General features: G+C 34.5%; 5 protein-coding genes across 5 annotated transcripts in view; 3 read left to right on the forward strand and 2 right to left on the reverse strand.

Moving 5' to 3' along the window:
- The first annotated feature begins 96 nt into the window (after window positions 1-96).
- Window positions 97-2,563, forward strand: LOC123310701 (ceramide-1-phosphate transfer protein). Its single transcript, XM_044894317.1, has 3 exons — window positions 97-333; window positions 405-795; window positions 913-2,563. The coding sequence occupies exons 1-3, from the start codon at window positions 212-214 to the stop codon at window positions 1,039-1,041; spliced, it is 642 nt and encodes a 213-aa protein (XP_044750252.1). The 5' UTR covers window positions 97-211; the 3' UTR covers window positions 1,042-2,563.
- Window positions 2,547-6,434, reverse strand: LOC123310698 (DNA repair endonuclease XPF). The gene is made up of 16 exons (XM_044894311.1): window positions 6,186-6,434; window positions 5,957-6,127; window positions 5,652-5,832; window positions 5,444-5,596; window positions 5,232-5,357; window positions 5,036-5,172; window positions 4,833-4,984; window positions 4,634-4,782; window positions 4,227-4,574; window positions 4,001-4,177; window positions 3,782-3,922; window positions 3,508-3,723; window positions 3,264-3,437; window positions 3,066-3,206; window positions 2,786-2,977; window positions 2,547-2,706 (listed from the first exon to the last, which is right to left on the reverse strand). The coding sequence occupies exons 1-16, from the start codon at window positions 6,326-6,328 to the stop codon at window positions 2,566-2,568; spliced, it is 2,742 nt and encodes a 913-aa protein (XP_044750246.1). The 5' UTR covers window positions 6,329-6,434; the 3' UTR covers window positions 2,547-2,565.
- Window positions 6,435-6,465: 31 nt separating this feature from the next.
- Window positions 6,466-7,247, forward strand: LOC123310705 (proteasome maturation protein). Its single transcript, XM_044894323.1, has 3 exons — window positions 6,466-6,627; window positions 6,703-6,861; window positions 6,921-7,247. Exons 1-3 carry the CDS (start codon window positions 6,625-6,627, stop codon window positions 7,182-7,184), a joined length of 426 nt encoding a protein of 141 aa, XP_044750258.1. The 5' UTR covers window positions 6,466-6,624; the 3' UTR covers window positions 7,185-7,247.
- A 5-nt stretch (window positions 7,248-7,252) lies between these two features.
- Window positions 7,253-15,863, forward strand: LOC123310697 (tectonin beta-propeller repeat-containing protein). Its single transcript, XM_044894310.1, has 15 exons — window positions 7,253-7,862; window positions 7,919-8,254; window positions 8,412-8,504; window positions 8,737-9,046; window positions 9,114-9,382; window positions 10,544-10,895; window positions 12,031-12,278; window positions 12,426-12,612; window positions 12,668-12,832; window positions 12,885-13,541; window positions 13,731-13,944; window positions 14,248-14,437; window positions 14,521-14,836; window positions 14,890-15,035; window positions 15,137-15,863. Exons 1-15 carry the CDS (start codon window positions 7,638-7,640, stop codon window positions 15,173-15,175), a joined length of 3,747 nt encoding a protein of 1,248 aa, XP_044750245.1. The 5' UTR covers window positions 7,253-7,637; the 3' UTR covers window positions 15,176-15,863.
- Window positions 15,849-17,116, reverse strand: part of LOC123310696 (protein outspread) — a 128,442-nt gene continuing 127,174 nt past the window's right edge. The window contains exons 10-11 of the mRNA XM_044894308.1: window positions 16,265-16,793; window positions 15,849-16,191 (exon numbers count right to left, since the gene is read on the reverse strand). Coding sequence (XP_044750243.1) covers window positions 16,186-16,191; window positions 16,265-16,793 — 535 coding nt within the window. The 3' untranslated portion in view covers window positions 15,849-16,185. The remainder of the gene's footprint in view (window positions 16,192-16,264; window positions 16,794-17,116) is intronic.

Genomic DNA, 17,116 nt, shown 5'->3' on the forward strand with positions numbered 1-17,116 from the left:
GAGCACAAAAGTTGTAGCTCAAAAGAAACAGCATCTGACAGTCTCTAAACTTTAACCCAAAGATATTACATGTGTAATATCTTTGCTTTAACCTGACATGAACCTGACGCAGAGACAACCCGACCTGACGTGTTTTGTGCTGAACTGACGTCCAGTGAAGGAAGACCAAGGCAAACCTTTTGACCCTAAAGTAATTTCCATATTTTCCAATATGGAAAGCGATAATTCATATTTCGATTTGGAAATTGTTCGTGATAATTTCAGATTAGCCAAGGTAGAAGATGACGACGTTAACCTAGAATTATATTTGAAAAGTTTCGATGAATTAAACAAGTATGTAAACATAATCCTTCAGTCCTTATGCTTGGTTAAACGAAGGGAACATTTCGAGAATTGCATTTCAGATTCTTTTGTCTGCTGGGTACAATTTTTGGTTTTGTGAAGTCCGAACTTGCTGGAAAAATGAGTATACTGAGAGATTTTTTGAGTAAGCCTGATGAAGCCCATCATTTCTCAACTGTTCTGAAAATGGTGGAATATGAAAAGGAACATAATCTTTTGGAGAAGGATGATTATGTTTCGGGATCTAGAACGTTGCTTCGTCTCCATAGAAGCTTGGAATTTATTCAAGCATTTTTGAAAAGTATTAACGATTTGAAGGAAAATGAGAGTACATCTGGGCCTTGTGTTAAAGCATATGACGATACTTTAGGTCACCACCACTCTTTTCTAGTGAGAACAGGTGCTAAAATTGCTATGTATACTTTACCTACCAAGCATCAGTTACTTTCTAATGTAAGTAAATCCTTATTCATTAAACATATTTGTCGAATTTGCTCAGTTGAAAACTAATAATGTATTTTCTTCATTGTGGATAATTTGAAAGAATATATGGTTTAATATATGTTATAGGTTTGTGGTAATGAAGAAAACATTAAAAAAGCTGAGGAGATACTACCAGAAACACTAGAGATAACTTCGGAAATATATAATAGAATTCAGAAAATTTATGAGGATCGTGATCTCTTGTCATTGAAATAATATGCCTATTTTTCCTCTTCTCAGTTATTGGTTAAACAGAAATGGAATAAAGTTTCAGTAAAACCTCACTAATCCGTTGCTGAACGTTAAGAGTTTGATCGTTACATAAAAAAAAATCAGATTATCAAAAGTATGAAATTTTTATTTTTTGTAGTTCATACACATTTGAGAAGACGATAGTCCAAGGTAAATTATATACCTTATTTATTGAAAATTAGAAATAAACTTTATGCTGAGAAATCAGTATGGTTCATTTGTTTGGAAGGTGACATTCAATGGATCCACCACACCATCCAACTAATGGAGTGATGATTAGAGTGGTTCTACTGTATTTTAGTTTTTAAATATTGACATAAGTATTGCTCATTCAAAAATTTTATAGTATTGATTCTGATTGAAATGTGAAGTAGCTCAATTAAAAAAGAACGTCTCAAATTACTTCTAAATTTGTATCTAACGTATATCAGAATTCTACTTATGTCCGATATTTTCATGATATATCAATAGTATATGACAAAAATTTATAGATGTGAAGAGACTATCATTCACAACCTTTTTGAGTAGGAAAATGTGTTGGCAGTTTGTTTACAACCAGTATTAAATATTTTTCAGTGCCCTGCATTGATAAGGTTTTTGCTTTGGTGAATTTTGCCAAAGATATTTAGGCAATTATTCCATATTAAGCTCAAGCTTGCCATGATATAGTGGAGTTTCCTGTGTTCATTCATAAACTCAAAATCAGGTGCTTTTGCAAAGATCATTTTTGATCTATTTTAAGTTTTGTTTTTATGTAATGGAATGATCTTAAATCCACTAAGATATTATAGATATTGATGCTTGATTTAATGTGAAAATTATCAATCTTTGCAGATTGATATAAGGGTCATTTATGACAAAGTGGATTTCTTTGAATTTATACTCGAGGCTTTCCAAAAATTTTCATGCATTTATTATTGAAATATGTGAATTGAATAAAATTATTATTCAACACATGATTTCATAATTCTCGATGTGGTATTAAATTATTAAACTAAATATATAGAACATAGTCAGAATTTAAAAATCCTAAAATCAATATATCTAACTCCTAGAAAACATGTACTTTACTTCAAATAAAGTATACACTGCTCCTACTTTACATGTATAAGAAAAGAATTTTTCTCATAACGTGATTGCTCTATGCTTCAATGTATTTCAACTCAATTATAATAAGTACTACATCTCAGGTTACATCAAATGAACGATAAAAAAATGATTTTGTGTGAAAAAATTTGTATTGTATTATTACTAAGTATAATTACGTTGTATAATTTTTCATGTATTATTATTTTCAAAGCAATACCGCAGGTTAAGCCTGCATTCAAATCGTCTGGAACGACGACAATGATTTTAAAAGAATGAACGATATATAATATCTCATAATGATTCCTTCAAAATTGATTATGATTTCGATTAGCTCGATATAAAAAGTATATTGAAGGCTGTTAATTCGCAAAATGAATAAATTATATATTGACGAAAACTTTATTTTGATTTAAATCCCTTCTTGAATTTTCCCTTCCCTTTCTTTGCATTAGTGTCATCATCTTGTGTGTGCTCTCCATGCAAACACATATAAAAAGCTTTTGCATCATTGGTATTCCCCAATATGTCTTTCAATTCATCCTGTAAAATAAAGAGAATACAAATTGCATAAATTGTTACAAATATATTAATGTTTTGAATGTAAATCGAGTGTTTTTACCTCTGTCAGTTTCAATGCACCTTCCATATTTTTGACACGTCTTAAGAAAGTGTCGATATTTTTGGAATTTATTCCTGGCAATTTTCTCACAAAATCATATATTCCCGAGTTATATTTAGTTTCTATTATGTTGAAATCTTGCTCGTCCCCAATACTTGTTGCATATTCTATATTTGGCTGTTCTTTGTTTTGCTATAATGAAATTATTCATTTCATAGACTTTTTCTCTAGGAAAATGACGAAGTATTGAATTCACACTTTACTTTTAATAATCTCTAACCTTAAGCTCTTCGAAAAGTTGTGCACTGGCATAAGGATTCGGACTCCATATCAATCTGAGTTTGGGAAAATGGATAGTTAACAGTAAAAGTTTTTGTTGAACTTGATCAAAACTGTATCCTTCCAAATTTGATGAGTAATTCTGCAATATGAATGAACATTTTCAATTTTTTAAAGAAAAAATTATCTGCTACTCCACCTGCCATGAAAATGCTTTATTCTGATCAAATTCAATAAGTAGCATGGGTTTGCTATAATATCTAGACATTTGGGTACATTGCTGATAGAGTCTACCTGATTTCAATGATCCTATTAAATCAGATATGCTTTTTCTTTCTATACAGATATCGGGTGTTAAAATATAATCGCCCACCTGAAATACAACCCTTAAATTAGATTAAACTGACTTGAACACATAAGTAATGTTTTTGTGATCAACTTACCGTTATTACATAAGGCTCTAAGTGAATCCCCCTTTTATGTATCAAAACAGGCAGTTCACTTCTGAATTCTCGCATATCTACAATTATATGCTGCGTTTTAGGTTCTTCTTCTCTACCACCCCTTCTTGTACTTTTCTCCATAATCTGAGTACTGATATTTTGTAAATTCAAACAACTATCAGTTTTTCCATCTTGATCTTCTGGTACAACCATTTTCTATAAAAGAATGAACAATAAAACAAAGATGCTTATTAGTTATTTTGATGAAACTAACAGATTTTGTTTCTATGAGAAATTCGAAGGCTTCCTTCTCCCTTCTCATCGCCGTCAAATAGCTTTGTTCCTCCACTGTTCCTGCATGTATCAAAAAATATATCAAAAGTTTTCTATCCTTTTCTCTGTGAGCCTCATACATCTGAAAATCATTTCAAGGCACCAATCATTTTAGACTGTTCCATTAACAGTACAACACGAAACCAGATAAAAAATTTACCTCAATTTCTCTAATGGCAGTTATGTTACTATGGTACATGACAATATAATTAGGGTTTATTACGTCCAGTGTTCTCTCTAAATTTATATAATTTTCTGCGCCCTTGAATGTTTGAATTATGATAGTGGGAGCTGCTTGAGCAGCCTGAGCCAACTGAGTTATATTTATATTTTCAAGCTGTAAACAAGAAATTAGACTTTATTTTGAAATGTTTTTGATGCCTCACCTGTGAAAATGGTTCGAAAACAAAAGACTCCTCTTCTTTAGTACTCGTTATACTCTCATCACCAATCATTGATTGTGACATGGTCAAAATATAGGACTCCTTGTATTCGCCTATGTCCTCTGAGTTTTCACTTTCATCTACCTCCTTATCTTTACTTTCTTTCTCCTCTTTTTCTACCTCTCCTTTCAATTTTTTCCTTTTATTGCTAGAATTCTTCTGATTTGTTTCATCTGGTGAAGCAATGTTCAAGTCACCACAATTTTTGAACTTGTCAGATAATGATTTGAAGCTTATTCCTTTTTTGAGAGCCATAAAGAACAGGTAATGATGGGGGCCATTTCTTAACAACTTAAAACGAAAATGTACAGATGAAAGTGAAATTAAGATTGAAATATCTTTCAAATCACCTCATTTAACTGGTAGCAAGTCTTCCTATCGGAACACAGTATAAGAATTTTGTTGTCAACAGAATTCGATTTCATTATATCTTGAGGTATCTCAACTTTCAATACCTCAATGAGTGTACTCCATTTAGGGCACAATTCAGGATTGAATTCTGAAATAACTGGAATAAGCAAATTATTTAAATCATTTGATAATCTATACCTCTATCTCCTGTGAAAATTAAAGAATTAACATGGGAAAATAATAATTCTGCAGGCTTCAGTAACACCCAATTATTATTACGTGCATATTCTGCCTTACGATACTCCAAAAGAAGAGAGTAGAATGAAATTGGATCTGAATATAACATTGAGCTGCAAATTCATCAATATATATAAAAACAAATTAATCCAAAAATGACTCACATAATCAAATGACGCAAAGTTTTCAAGTCTGATATGAGCTGACGACTTCTTGTACTTAGCTGGTTCCAAATAAGATCAAGTTGAGATTGTAGAATTTTATGGAATTTTTTGGTTAGACAATTTTCTGTTGTGATTTCCTAGAAATTACCGAAACTATCAGTTTATCAATATAGATCTAAATTTTTTCCATTCTTACCTCTAGTTCTACAGATTTATTTATTCTTTTCAATTCTTTAACTGTAAGGTTCATCAATTCTAAAATATATGTTTGAGTTTTTTGTAGATTTTCTGATATTGGAACATGCAATTCTATAACTAGGGGCTAAAAAATATATCACATTGAAATCTGAATCAACGGAAGTCTTACCAGTCAGGGCCACCAAAAATTTGAGAGCTCATGTGTTTTACCTCATTTCTTTTTAAACTGCTTATTATTAAGGAGTGAAACCTTGGCCAAATATATAATTCCTTGACAAAAATATTTCTCATTATCCTTTCCACATGGCCAAATCCCATTGTAAAACTCTGAGCGCTATTTGTAAAAGCTTTTATAAAACCAGTCTGAAAGAGAACTTCGAAATATCAATAGTTATTCAATCAATTTAGGATAACTGACCTTATTATTTTGTCTATATAGCCTTAATACAAATGACTCTTGACAACTTTCTAATATCTTATGAGCTCTCAATATTATAATACCAGTTATTTTTTCAATGGGAATTTTCTTCTTCAACATATCAAGAACTAATATCCTAGTACTAACAAAATGTATACCACCAGACAAGTACATATCCCCCCTATAAGGAATATTAAAATTCAGGAAGATTGTAAGTATAAAATGAAACTAATTACAGTCAAACAGTTTTTAGAAAATAACATCAAATACTAATTGTTTTTCTCAATGTACAGGATTGTCGTTACCTGTTGTCTGAAGTAGATGCAGCATTGAGGTTATTATGCATGTTGGGATCGTTAATCTTTTCAATGAAATATTTTTCTTCATGTTCGGTAGCATTCATGACAAACACTAAGTTACCTTCATCGCAGTAAACTTTCATGAGATTAAGTAATACATAATCCATATTTATGCCCCTACAAATAAACAAATTTGTGAAATTCATTCAGTTCATAACGGGTAATTTAAAATTACTTTGCCGCAATGACTAAACCATCTTTATGCATTATATCTAGTAAAAGTTGAAGTTCAAATTCAAGTAATAATTGCTTGGTGTCACATTTCTGTTCGATTAAATCTTCAATTGATTGTGAAGAGGCAGAAGTTCCAGCTTCCATATCGTAGTAAATACTTTTATTTTTCAAAAGATTTTATAATAAAATAAAATTATTAAGAAATTTGAATGTTTTTTCCAGGTTACTTTTTCTTGTCAACAAAAGAATGGAGCTACTTGCAGAAGATAGAATTATTACTTCCGCTCTACTACTCATCAAAACTACTCATCTTCTTGATAATTTTTCACTGGTAGTTTATTTGAGATTAGAATTTTTTGACGTTTAATGAAAGGTTATCGTGACTGGAAACTTTTCAAATCTTCAATTTCTTTCAGAAAAGTTACATATACCAATTCAAAATGGTAAGATAATTTGATTTATAAAACTAGATGAGTTTGCTGTTGTTTATGCAATTATTTATGAAACATTCATTTCAGAGTTTCTCAATGCCCCCTGTGAAATGTAAGCCTGAGACACCTCTTACAACTTGCAAAAAACATAGGGAATATGAAGTTGCAGATGTAATGTTGAATGGATTGGCAAACACACAGGCTTGTGCAGATGTTCCACATCCCTTGATGCTTTCTGAACAAAACGTATAATTTAAATTCATACTTATATTTTTCGTGAATATCTGAGGAAATCTCTGTTTTAGTATTCAAAACATCGTCACAACCTAGATATGACTATTCTCCGTAACACTCAAGGATTACATGCTCCTTTGAGAATTGGAATGGAACTCAAAGCAGCCAAAAAGATTGGCCATCTTCCATTTTTGCCATCCTCTAATTTAATGCTGAATACTCTGAAGGGAAGAGATGTTGATATTGGACCTGAAGACATTTTCAACCAACCAGAGTTCAATGAAGTTATGGGGCAACCACATGCTATGGTGGAAAGATCACTTGGATTACTTTAAGATAGATTTAAGCATATTCATTATATTTTCTGATTCAATAAAATCATTAAAATATAAAACTAATGTAATTTCCCATCATTTTAAATGAAAGGCAAATTCCTGGTGCATCCTGCATCTATTCTAGTACTAGTTTCGTTTTGCTCATTCATATTTCATTTTCTTAAAATTATGGGTAAATGAGAATTATTTTAAATTTTTAAAATAGTTCATAGAAAATTTTCCATGTCAAATGCTAGAAATTAGGTTATGTTGAGTGTTCAAGTCGCTGTCAAAATTCAGTGTTTGTTAATAATTAATAACAAATATTTACACTTACATATAAGGACTCTTATTTCCATTCTCTCTTATTTGTCATCTCCTTACAGCGAATTTTTCATTTTCGACTCAGATAAGACAGGGATATGGTTTTACAGAAACTTCAATAAATATCACACATAGTAATTTGCATGAAGAATGCCTAGTTCTCATTTATTTGGAATAAATAATGAAGGACGAGTGCATACACTCTCAACTACAGGCTCCTTTTGGAGAGAATTGCCATATGCTGGACAAGAGTTCAAGAAACTGTCTGCCTTACCTCACTTTTTATGGGCAGTCGGTGGTGATCATCAAATTTATGTTTATGTTCATGGTTTGGATGTTCCTATAAGAGTTAGAGAAGAATCATATGAAAATGAGGTGACTTTTGAAGGTGTTCATTGGCATATTCTCAATCTCACCAAAATATATTGTAGAGGTGGTACCCAATTGAGGGTTTTTCATCCAAATTACTACCAACTGATAGATTCCGATTTTCAAATGCTGATGGAACTACTGACCGATCTATGGATAAAATTCGCCTACCATCAATGGCCTGGCAGTGGGAAGGCGATTGGAAGATTGAATTAACATTAGATGGACAACCGTTAGATCATAATGGATGGACTTATGCCATGGATTTTCCTACACAATATCATCCAAAGAAACAATGGACCAGCTGTGTAAGAAGGAGGTTATGGGTTCGATCTAGGAGATACAGTGCAATGAATTCTTGGTGTGCTATTGCACCTCTTCATAAAGATGCTACAAGTGTAAGTTCTCATAGCTTATTTGAGTGTATCTGGATATATCTGTCATCTACAATATCAATTGATTATACATGGGAGTCGAAAGACACATTTTAATTTAAGTCTATTCAACATATCTGGGAATTAAATCAGTTTACAGAAGGGCTCGTTATTTTTTAAGGAACCTTTCATAGATGTCTCTGTTGGGGGACAATACGTAGCAGGAGCAGAAGAAGGGACCATGCTAGTGTGGGCTATTACCTCTTTGAATAGGGTATGTTGATTGAATATCGATATTTCTGTTCATACATGAATATTTATTCATAACAAGCCTGAGAAAGGGGACCAAGTTGATTTGTAGATTGTTTTAAACAACTTATGAGCATTCATAACTGAAAAATTATTTCATTGAATATACAGGACAAATGATAATGATGCTAGGTGTCATCTTTTCAAGACGCACTTGAACTCATAATCAAACAAATTAATTTAAAAAAAATTCTTAGGTTATGTTCAGAGTTGGAGTAAGCACTAAATCACCTGAAGGGACTCGATGGACTGAGATAGCTGTTCCACTTGGAAATGAAGTAGTTCAATTGAATGTTGGTCCTACAGGTTTAACTTGGGCAGCTTTAGCATGTGGTAGGGCTATAGTACGAGTGGGAGTTACCAGGGATAATTTACAAGGGACTAATTGGGTAGAAGTAAGAAATCCGGGAACAAACACTCTGAAAATAATTCAACTTTCTGTTGGTACTAATGCAGTGTGGGCAGTTACACAAGATAAACAAGTGTGGTTCAGAAAAGGTGTAAGAGGTAATATTTCTAAATATGATACAAACAGGATGTTTAATTTCTATACATGTGTTCCTGTGTTTTTCAGGAGAAGGTGCTGGAATGAGTGAGGATCTAGCTATAGGTTCAGGTTGGATTGAAATGGTAGGAAAGATGGCCCTTATATCAGTTTGTACTAATGATCAGGTGTTTGGCATTGGCGCCGATGATAGGAGGGTATACTTCCGGACGGAAGTTTCACAATCTGATCTCACAGGAAAAAGATGGAAAACTTTAACAGCGCCTCTCCAAGTGAGCCGTGCCAGTAGTAATGCTAGTCTAAATAGGGATAGGTTTCATCGTAGTACCCAGATGCTGGTGAGAATTTAGGCTTATTGATTTTTCATCTAGCTCTAGAAGTACTTTTGCTTATTTATGGAAACTTATCCTCCTTTGAATTTGTCATCAACTTGTTATCAAGCGCTAGCGCCTTCAGGTACTTGTTATGCGTCCCCTTACTATTGTGGACACGTTGAAAGTCGCAATTTTCAAGCTCAATTTCGGCAGGGTTATACAGATCTACGATGTTAAGAAGCGTATTGATTTTGGCAGACATCGGAAAAACAGTTTTTGAGTTTTGACGAAAAATCTTCAGTAGATTTCTTCGTTTTAGAAGGTGCTCAAATAGGTAGATTTTTTTATAAATTACTCTACCGTTCGCTGCCTAGTGTAAATTTTTGTAACTTGAGTTAGTACTAAGTTGTTTCAGAACCGTAAAAAACACCTCAAATATAATTAGATTTATAGGTTAACTAAAATTTCAAGACACCCAAGCTTCATCTGATCACTGACAATGAAATGATACATAATTCAGCCTTAAACCTCGTTCAGACTGAGCCAGTAGTTTAGTTGAGTAGCGAGTAATTTAGTAGCTAAAACAGCCGCCTCAAACTTTGTTCAGAATTGACTAGTAGTGTAGTCAAATAGCTAGTAATTTTTAGTGTGAATTTAGTCAAGCAGGACAGTAGCTGGTGTTTTTGGTACTAAATTATTCTCTTCTTGTCTAAACTACTGGCCTAGTCTGAAAAAGGCGCTTCGATTCCCAATTAGGGAAACTCATATGGTTTTCAGGTCACTCAGAGACAACTTATCAAATGCTCTAGCTGACAATAGTGTCTATAATTGGTTTAGACTTTATCTGTTGAGGGTGCTCCAGCTAATTATGAATATGTACTTCAGAAAGTGTTCACTTTAACATCTAATCTTCTCAAGGTATAGGATTGGAGAGTGAAGTTTCGCTAATTCCAGAGCCACCTTGTAGCCACAATACATCGCATTGGTCGTAGTGGCAAAGAAGATGTTCTTTCTGACCTATAACAATCTGATATTCGTCAATCAAAAAAATTTCGATATCCTTCAATATTTCCTGTTCGTTTGGCCTTTAGAAGTAGCTCGGACTGTCAAGTACTGCTGATTTCTACCACTGGTATGGATAATGTCGTGCCAACTAACACCTTCTCTTGCTTTCCCGAATTGCAGAGTCGGCCGAGTAGCATGTACGAATCTTCCGCCCTCTGTGATTTTAATGAACAGTCTCATTCAGCACCAACAGTTCCCACCTCTCTTCCAGTAGGCGATTTAAGTACGAAATTCGAGTCACAGCCGAAAAACCCGAAAGCCTGGAGTCCGGTCCATTCCGTCGGATCCGTGGTAGGCGTCGAGGCGCGTGCCGATGCCGACGAGAGCGTTTGGAGCAGCAAGGATTCCTGTATTTTTGCCGATGACGAGGAACTGGGCTGGGCCGAATATGAGGCGCCCTGGTCTTGGGTTGAAGCTGGGGCTTGTACCATAGAGAACGGTCAAACCCCCAATTGGTTCACTATTGGAAATGGTGAGTATTAGTTTTTTCGCGATATTTTCTAGAGTTTCCTTTATTCAAACTGATTGTCAGAAGTTGGGGATTTAACAAGTATATCCTGTGTCAGGATATAATAAAAAGATTGCGAATAAGCTAGGCTGGCTTTTGTATTCTATCAAGGACTCTCCTAGTACTGTTCTGAGTCGCCTTGGCATACAATAAGTTATTATCGGTCTTACAATCATGATGTACATTCACGCAGGTGAAAGGTTTATGCTGTCCCTAGAAATTGAAGCCTACTCTTAAGGTGGAAAGTTAATTGTCCACAAATTTAAGCAAGGAGGTTCCTCTTGGATCAAAGTCACTACATACAACATTCGAATGATCCACAATTATTATAGCCTGCTTATTTTATCAAGGCAGTTACTGTCAGGAACATCATAACCATTATATTGCGAAACAATATTTTCCTCCACCTTTTAAATGAAAAAAAAAAGCTCAGTCAGAATATTCAACACGTTTGTGAGGCGCATATTTGGTAGTTTTTTGTTGACGGATTTCTAAGCTGATCTACTGACTTTGAATTCATGGTCTTGCTGAAATGAATAAACGATGCAATAAAATTGATATGAATTTAACGTGAAAAACGGGAACTCAAACGTTAGATTTTCGGATACACCGACTTATGAAGGGACCAACAATAGCAGTAATTTTTTTTTTACCATTTCCTAATTGCCGACCAAACATTTATCATCAATACTCATAACAACGCGAGACTGTAGTTAGTTTACCATGAAAGTTTTGTGCACCATCATTTATTTTCCACGATATTACGAATTAATTACCTCTAAATTGTTTTCGCTTTGTTTTGTCGTTCAATTTGATGGAGTAAGTAATGAAAAATAATTCAGTTGATCATCTGAATTTGAATTTATATTGAACTTTCAAGGTAGACTTCCCATCATAGTTGTTGAACTAATAACTGTGAACCTTGGAATGACAATTACATCGGTGATAAAGTTCAAGACTGAAATAATTAGGAGGTTTCTGAATTATTCAGAATAAAATTAATTCTTCTATCGAACGTATGTTTTCAGAGAAATCTCCATAACATTTTGTATCATGAGGATCCCATCTTCTATCTTTTATTTAACCGAATTTCATTTAGGATCAAGCATTGAAGAGTTAGATCAGCCGTGGCGCAAACAAATTCTGGACTCCTTGAAGGAAAGGATTCCTAATGCAGAAAAATACGATTCATATGAAATGGCGGTCGATACTTCTTCGTGGGTTCAAACCGGCGAAGCGAGGGTCAGTATGAAGAAAAGGCCTTTTCTTGACTGTTCTCTCCAATTGGAGTGGCTGCAGAATAATGGGACTTTGACTATATTAAACCCCGATGGAGCTTCAACTATGGTGAGTTGCTCCAAATCTACTTACTTCGGTGGGCGACACCGAAAACTGTCACATAAATACAATCAGAGTAATCTGGAGTTTCGAAAAACATATATTTCCATTGAAACCTTATGCTGACCATAATAAATAAAATTATTATTTTTCCAGACATCTTTCAGTTTGAGTGAAATCACATGTATACAAAATTGCACCGAGCCGGGTAATCCTAGGCTGGCTTTATATATTCCTAGATTGATTCCATCAGTTGTGAAGCTTCAATTCACTAGCGACAATTTGTTGGAAGAATGGCAAACTCATCTGCATACTACTTGTTCAAAGATACACCACATTACCGGTGCCTAATTACATAATTTTTTTCTGACCCATATAAATAACGTTTATACTTTTAGGTAAACCTAGCGATTCATGTGTTTGGGCTGTTACTAAATTGGGGGACATTTTCGTTTGGGATCCTACAGAGCTTGAGAAGCATCAGCTCAGAGAAGACGAGTTTTATGTCCAGAAGTATGATCTTAGTGGAAAGGAATCACCAATCAAAGTACCTTTGAGAGTTGGTAAGAGATATTATGGCTGATGATCTTCATTCGATAACACTTTTTTGTCCAGGATGTTTACCAGGAGCTATTATCACACTATCTGGATGTGTAGGAGACGATGCTGAACGAATAGGAATCAATTTAGAAGCGGAAAGCACGTACAAGCTCAAAAGTAAATCTTTCACCGAATTTGAAAACATAGTTCTTCACATAAATCCTCGATTTAGCGATAATTGTGTTGTGAGGAACACTATGATCGATGGCAAATGGGGTAAGGAGGAAAAGGAAGGCGCCATGCCTTTTGTTAAAGGACAAGAATTCACCCTTAAGATAGAAACATCTGAAGATGCTTACATCATATCCGTGAATAATGAGAAATTTTGTACATATAGACATAGACTGCCGCCTCAAGCGGTGTCCCATTTGAGTATTTGGGGTAGATTGCAGCCATTTAGATTAGTGATCAAGAGCCCAGAAATGATCATTGATCCAAATAGTGTGTTTTGGCGACAGATTGGAGGTCATGTCCGAAAAGTCGAAAGTTGTAACGTTGGAGTTACATGGGCAATTGGACACGATCAGACCGCTTGGGTGTACACTGAAGGTTGGGGTGGGGGTTTTCTGGGTAATATGGAGAGCCATAATGTACATCCTATGACAGACTCCCAGGATTACAGGGTTTATGAGAATCAACGATGGAATCCTGTTACAGGTTTTGCTTCAGCAGGTAAGGCTCATGACTGTTGATGAAATAACTATTTATCAAAGCACAGATTTCAGATGAATCAAATAGATTTGTAATTTAATTATTCTTGAACTTTTTTATATGTTTTCTCTCCTAATATTCGAAACACAAGGAATAATAATTGAAAAAACTGATATTATTCATTAAATCTATCTATATTATGTTTTAAAGGCCTACCTACAGATAGACCTATGTGGAGTGATGCTTCTGGTAAGCAAAAACGTCTTAAAGATCAGGTCAAACTTCAGTCGAAACACTGGCAGTGGATATCTGATTGGATGGTGGATTACCATGTGCCGGGTGGAGTAGACAAGGATGGGTGGCAGTACGCTGTCGATTTTCCTGCTACTTACCATGCCAGTAAAAATTTCACTGATTACGTAAGGTGAGTCGCCTATGAAATTCATTCACAACTAGCTGTGCCCACCATATTTCCTTTACAAAACTTTACTTATTTCCTTTAACTTTTTTTAATGCATTTCTTCAGTTGGCTCTACCCTATTGTTCTGTCCTTTTTCTGGTAGTCTAAAGCCTTTATTGAATAGTCCTCTTTCCGACAGTCAAAAATTGTTGATTATGTTTAGATAACATGCGAATAACCTAAAAAAAGTCAGATATTCGAAAATTAAACATAGACATTTTAATATAATTTATAGTATATATGAATTGTATAATGAAATTGATGCAGGAGGAGACGTTGGTATAGAAGGTGCGCTGTATCAACAACTGGTCCATGGCAAGAACTCGGACACACAAAACTGCTAGACGTATCCCTTGCGCCTGTCAGAGATGACATGGATACAGTTATCAGCGTTTGGGCGTTGGCTTCTGGTGGCCAACCAATCGTACGAGTGGGCGTGTCCAAACAAAATCCAATGGTGAATATTTAGTCTTATTCTACTTAATCACCATTCTATAATATGAACGTATCGCCATATAAATTGATGTTTTTTCCGTCAAGGGTAATGGCTGGGAGCATGTAAGTTCCGATAAACCTTTGAACAGCATAAGCTGCAGTCCCTTCGATAGAGTTTGGGCAACAGAGAAGAAAGGCTGTGCGTGTGTGAGGATTGGAATAACGGAAGACAAATTGGAAGGTGAAAAATGGGCGAGCGTGCAACCACCAAATGGTGGAGAGTTGAAACAAATATCAGTTAACACCATAGGAGTTTGGGCAGTGGATCATTTAGGAAGACTCCATGTCCGTAAAGAGGTTTCTTCTAACAATCCTGAGGGCACCCATTGGCAGACAATAATTGCTGGACCTCCCATTTTGAGTGAGTTTTTGGAACAAGGACTGATTTCTGAGATTAACAGTGTTTGTTTATAGATTCAGGTACGCATACTACATGTTTTAAACAAGTAAGTGTGGGGCGTGTTGGAGTTTGGGCAGTGACAGACGGCGGATCGATTGTGAGAAGGCTTGGAATATGTCCTAGTAATCCAGCAGGTTCTGGCTGGGACGTTTTACCTACTGTAAGTATAAGTATATATTCAATTTTCGTTTGCTGTTCGGTCAAGCTTTTTACGTGTTTTTTTTGGATTGAGGAAATTAATAGTTGATGTAATTTTTACAGGAAAAGTGGCATTACATCAGTATTCAAGCGCTTAACTGATAAGACTTCGCGGCATTTATTTATTGATTTTAATTCAAGTATTGTACAAGCTTCTGATTGGAAAAACCAATTTTAATCTCGAATATTCCTCCTAGTCTATGGATTTTATTTATTTTATGTACTGAATTTTATGTGAATTTGATATTTTTTATTGACATATTTTCTAATTTAATATTTTAACTCGAATGACTCAAGCAAAGTAACGTTCAATATTTAATTGAATGATTTCTGACTTGATCATTTATGTTTTTTAGATATTAGAAAGTTGATTTCAATTGTCATCAATGAAATTGTGATATGTTTACATTTGTGCATTTAAATTTGTAAGATTATACTCTTAGTTGTTTTAAACGAATTTATATTTGATAATAATGAAAAGATCTCCCAACTTCAAATAATCAAATCCAAATGCTAAGCTCAAATGCTCACCATATTAATACAGAATAACTTAAAACTTTCGTGACTTATCATTCAGGAATTTGTTATTCAGAAGAATTAATTGATGCAGTAGTGAGAAAAGCCTACTTAAAAAATTTAAGATTGTAACTTGCCTATTTCATTCCATATTTTTTAGTTTTAGTTATATTGAAGGCTTTGAAATGGTGGTTCGAATTTTGTGATTTATTGATTTTTCAAATGATATGTGATAGATGTGTAATGAATAAACCGAGACTAATATTTTATTTTATATATTTTCTTTCAATATTATAAACATTCCATATAAACCCAACACAATCATATAAACAATATCTAATTGCATAAAACTATATTGGATATCATTTGTACACCTACAAAATAAGAATACATCAACATTCAATGAGGTAAATAAATAGAAAGGAAAAATTATTACAAGTAGACAAATTCAAACAATAAAACAAAATGTAAAGGTACGAAAAAGGGTGCAAATACTGTACATTAACGGTGATGATAATATTGTACTGCTCCAATAAACACTGGTATGAATGAGGATTATTTGGACTAGTTATGTTACTTTTCACAGACATTCTTCTTCAGTTCTGAAAGAAATTGGAAGGTAAGTAAGTTTGAATATTCCACGAAAACATTGGTTGCATATGAAAATTTAGGTACCTGGAGTTTCGAAAGCTGCGGATTGCGTTCTAAAGCTAGAATATGTTGCTGCGCATGCGCCAACTGCCTAGAAGCGCTTCCCAACTGTTCAGAAAGTGCCGCCGCTTCCAGCCGTTTAACCGACAACTTTTCCGATAGTTCCAGCACTTCGTTTCTCTGTTGCCTAGCAAACTCCTGCTTGAACTTCGCCACTTCCTTCTGAACCTCAGCCTCATGCGCCTTTCTCATGGCATCCAAAGCCGCTAACGTTGCTTGCGTTTCTTCCTGCAACGCCTGTTCTTTTTCCTGTCGCAACATTTCCAACTCCTGGCTGTGTTTCTCCCGCATCTCCTGAATTGTCCGATGGTGCCACTGTTCCATCGCTACAAGAACCCTCTCACAAAGTAATTTCAATTGCTCGATATCACTTTCCTGGTGGGTATCTTTGCACGAAGCTAGAACGCATTTGTAAGCTGATCGTAAACTTTCTACTTGAGACAAATATTCAGCCCCCAGATAGACTGGGCGTTGCACATTCGAGACATCCGGCCTGAAATGAAAAAAAAAAGAATATTTGAATTAACAGAACATATCAATTCATTTGAGAATTGGCATGGGCATTAATCATGCAGAATATTATGAACCGATTTCCACTGTCGCAATCCTTTCCCTCGCTGATAATTCATGACTATACAAAATACCACCCCCATCCCCCATTTATTCCTTAAGACATAGTAAAGTATACCTTACTCTCTGTACTGATAGCCCAGAGAACCAGTGATTTATTAACGGAATTCTAATGGTTCGATTTTACATAATATGTCGTTAGTAATTGCAGAAAAGATCACGAAAAAAGCATTGTAATGTAATCTC

Source organism: Coccinella septempunctata, chromosome 4 (assembly GCF_907165205.1).
Source record: "Coccinella septempunctata chromosome 4, icCocSept1.1, whole genome shotgun sequence".
Taxonomy (NCBI): Eukaryota; Metazoa; Arthropoda; class Insecta; order Coleoptera; family Coccinellidae; genus Coccinella; species Coccinella septempunctata.

Excerpts from the sequence above, each read along its gene's own strand:
- LOC123310705 (XM_044894323.1), top strand. Across the intron at positions 6,862-6,920 it reads TGATGCTTTCTGAACAAAAC|TATTCAAAACATCGTCACAA; the intron begins GTATAATTTAAA and ends TCTCTGTTTTAG.
- LOC123310698 (XM_044894311.1), bottom strand. The coding sequence starts at position 6,328 with ATGGAAGCTGGAACTTCTGCCTCTTCACAATCAATTGAAGATTTAATC. Across the intron at positions 6,128-6,185 it reads GGTTTAGTCATTGCGGCAAA|GGGCATAAATATGGATTATG; the intron begins GTAATTTTAAAT and ends GTTTATTTGTAG. Across the intron at positions 4,575-4,633 it reads CTTGCTACCAGTTAAATGAG|TTGTTAAGAAATGGCCCCCA; the intron begins GTGATTTGAAAG and ends TTTCGTTTTAAG.
- LOC123310697 (XM_044894310.1), top strand. The coding sequence starts at position 7,638 with ATGCCTAGTTCTCATTTATTTGGAATAAATAATGAAGGACGAGTGCAT. Across the intron at positions 8,505-8,736 it reads CTATTACCTCTTTGAATAGG|GTTATGTTCAGAGTTGGAGT; the intron begins GTATGTTGATTG and ends AAAAATTCTTAG. Across the intron at positions 14,837-14,889 it reads TGCTGGACCTCCCATTTTGA|ATTCAGGTACGCATACTACA; the intron begins GTGAGTTTTTGG and ends GTTTGTTTATAG.
- LOC123310701 (XM_044894317.1), top strand. The coding sequence starts at position 212 with ATGGAAAGCGATAATTCATATTTCGATTTGGAAATTGTTCGTGATAAT. Across the intron at positions 334-404 it reads AGTTTCGATGAATTAAACAA|ATTCTTTTGTCTGCTGGGTA; the intron begins GTATGTAAACAT and ends ATTGCATTTCAG. Across the intron at positions 796-912 it reads AGCATCAGTTACTTTCTAAT|GTTTGTGGTAATGAAGAAAA; the intron begins GTAAGTAAATCC and ends TATATGTTATAG.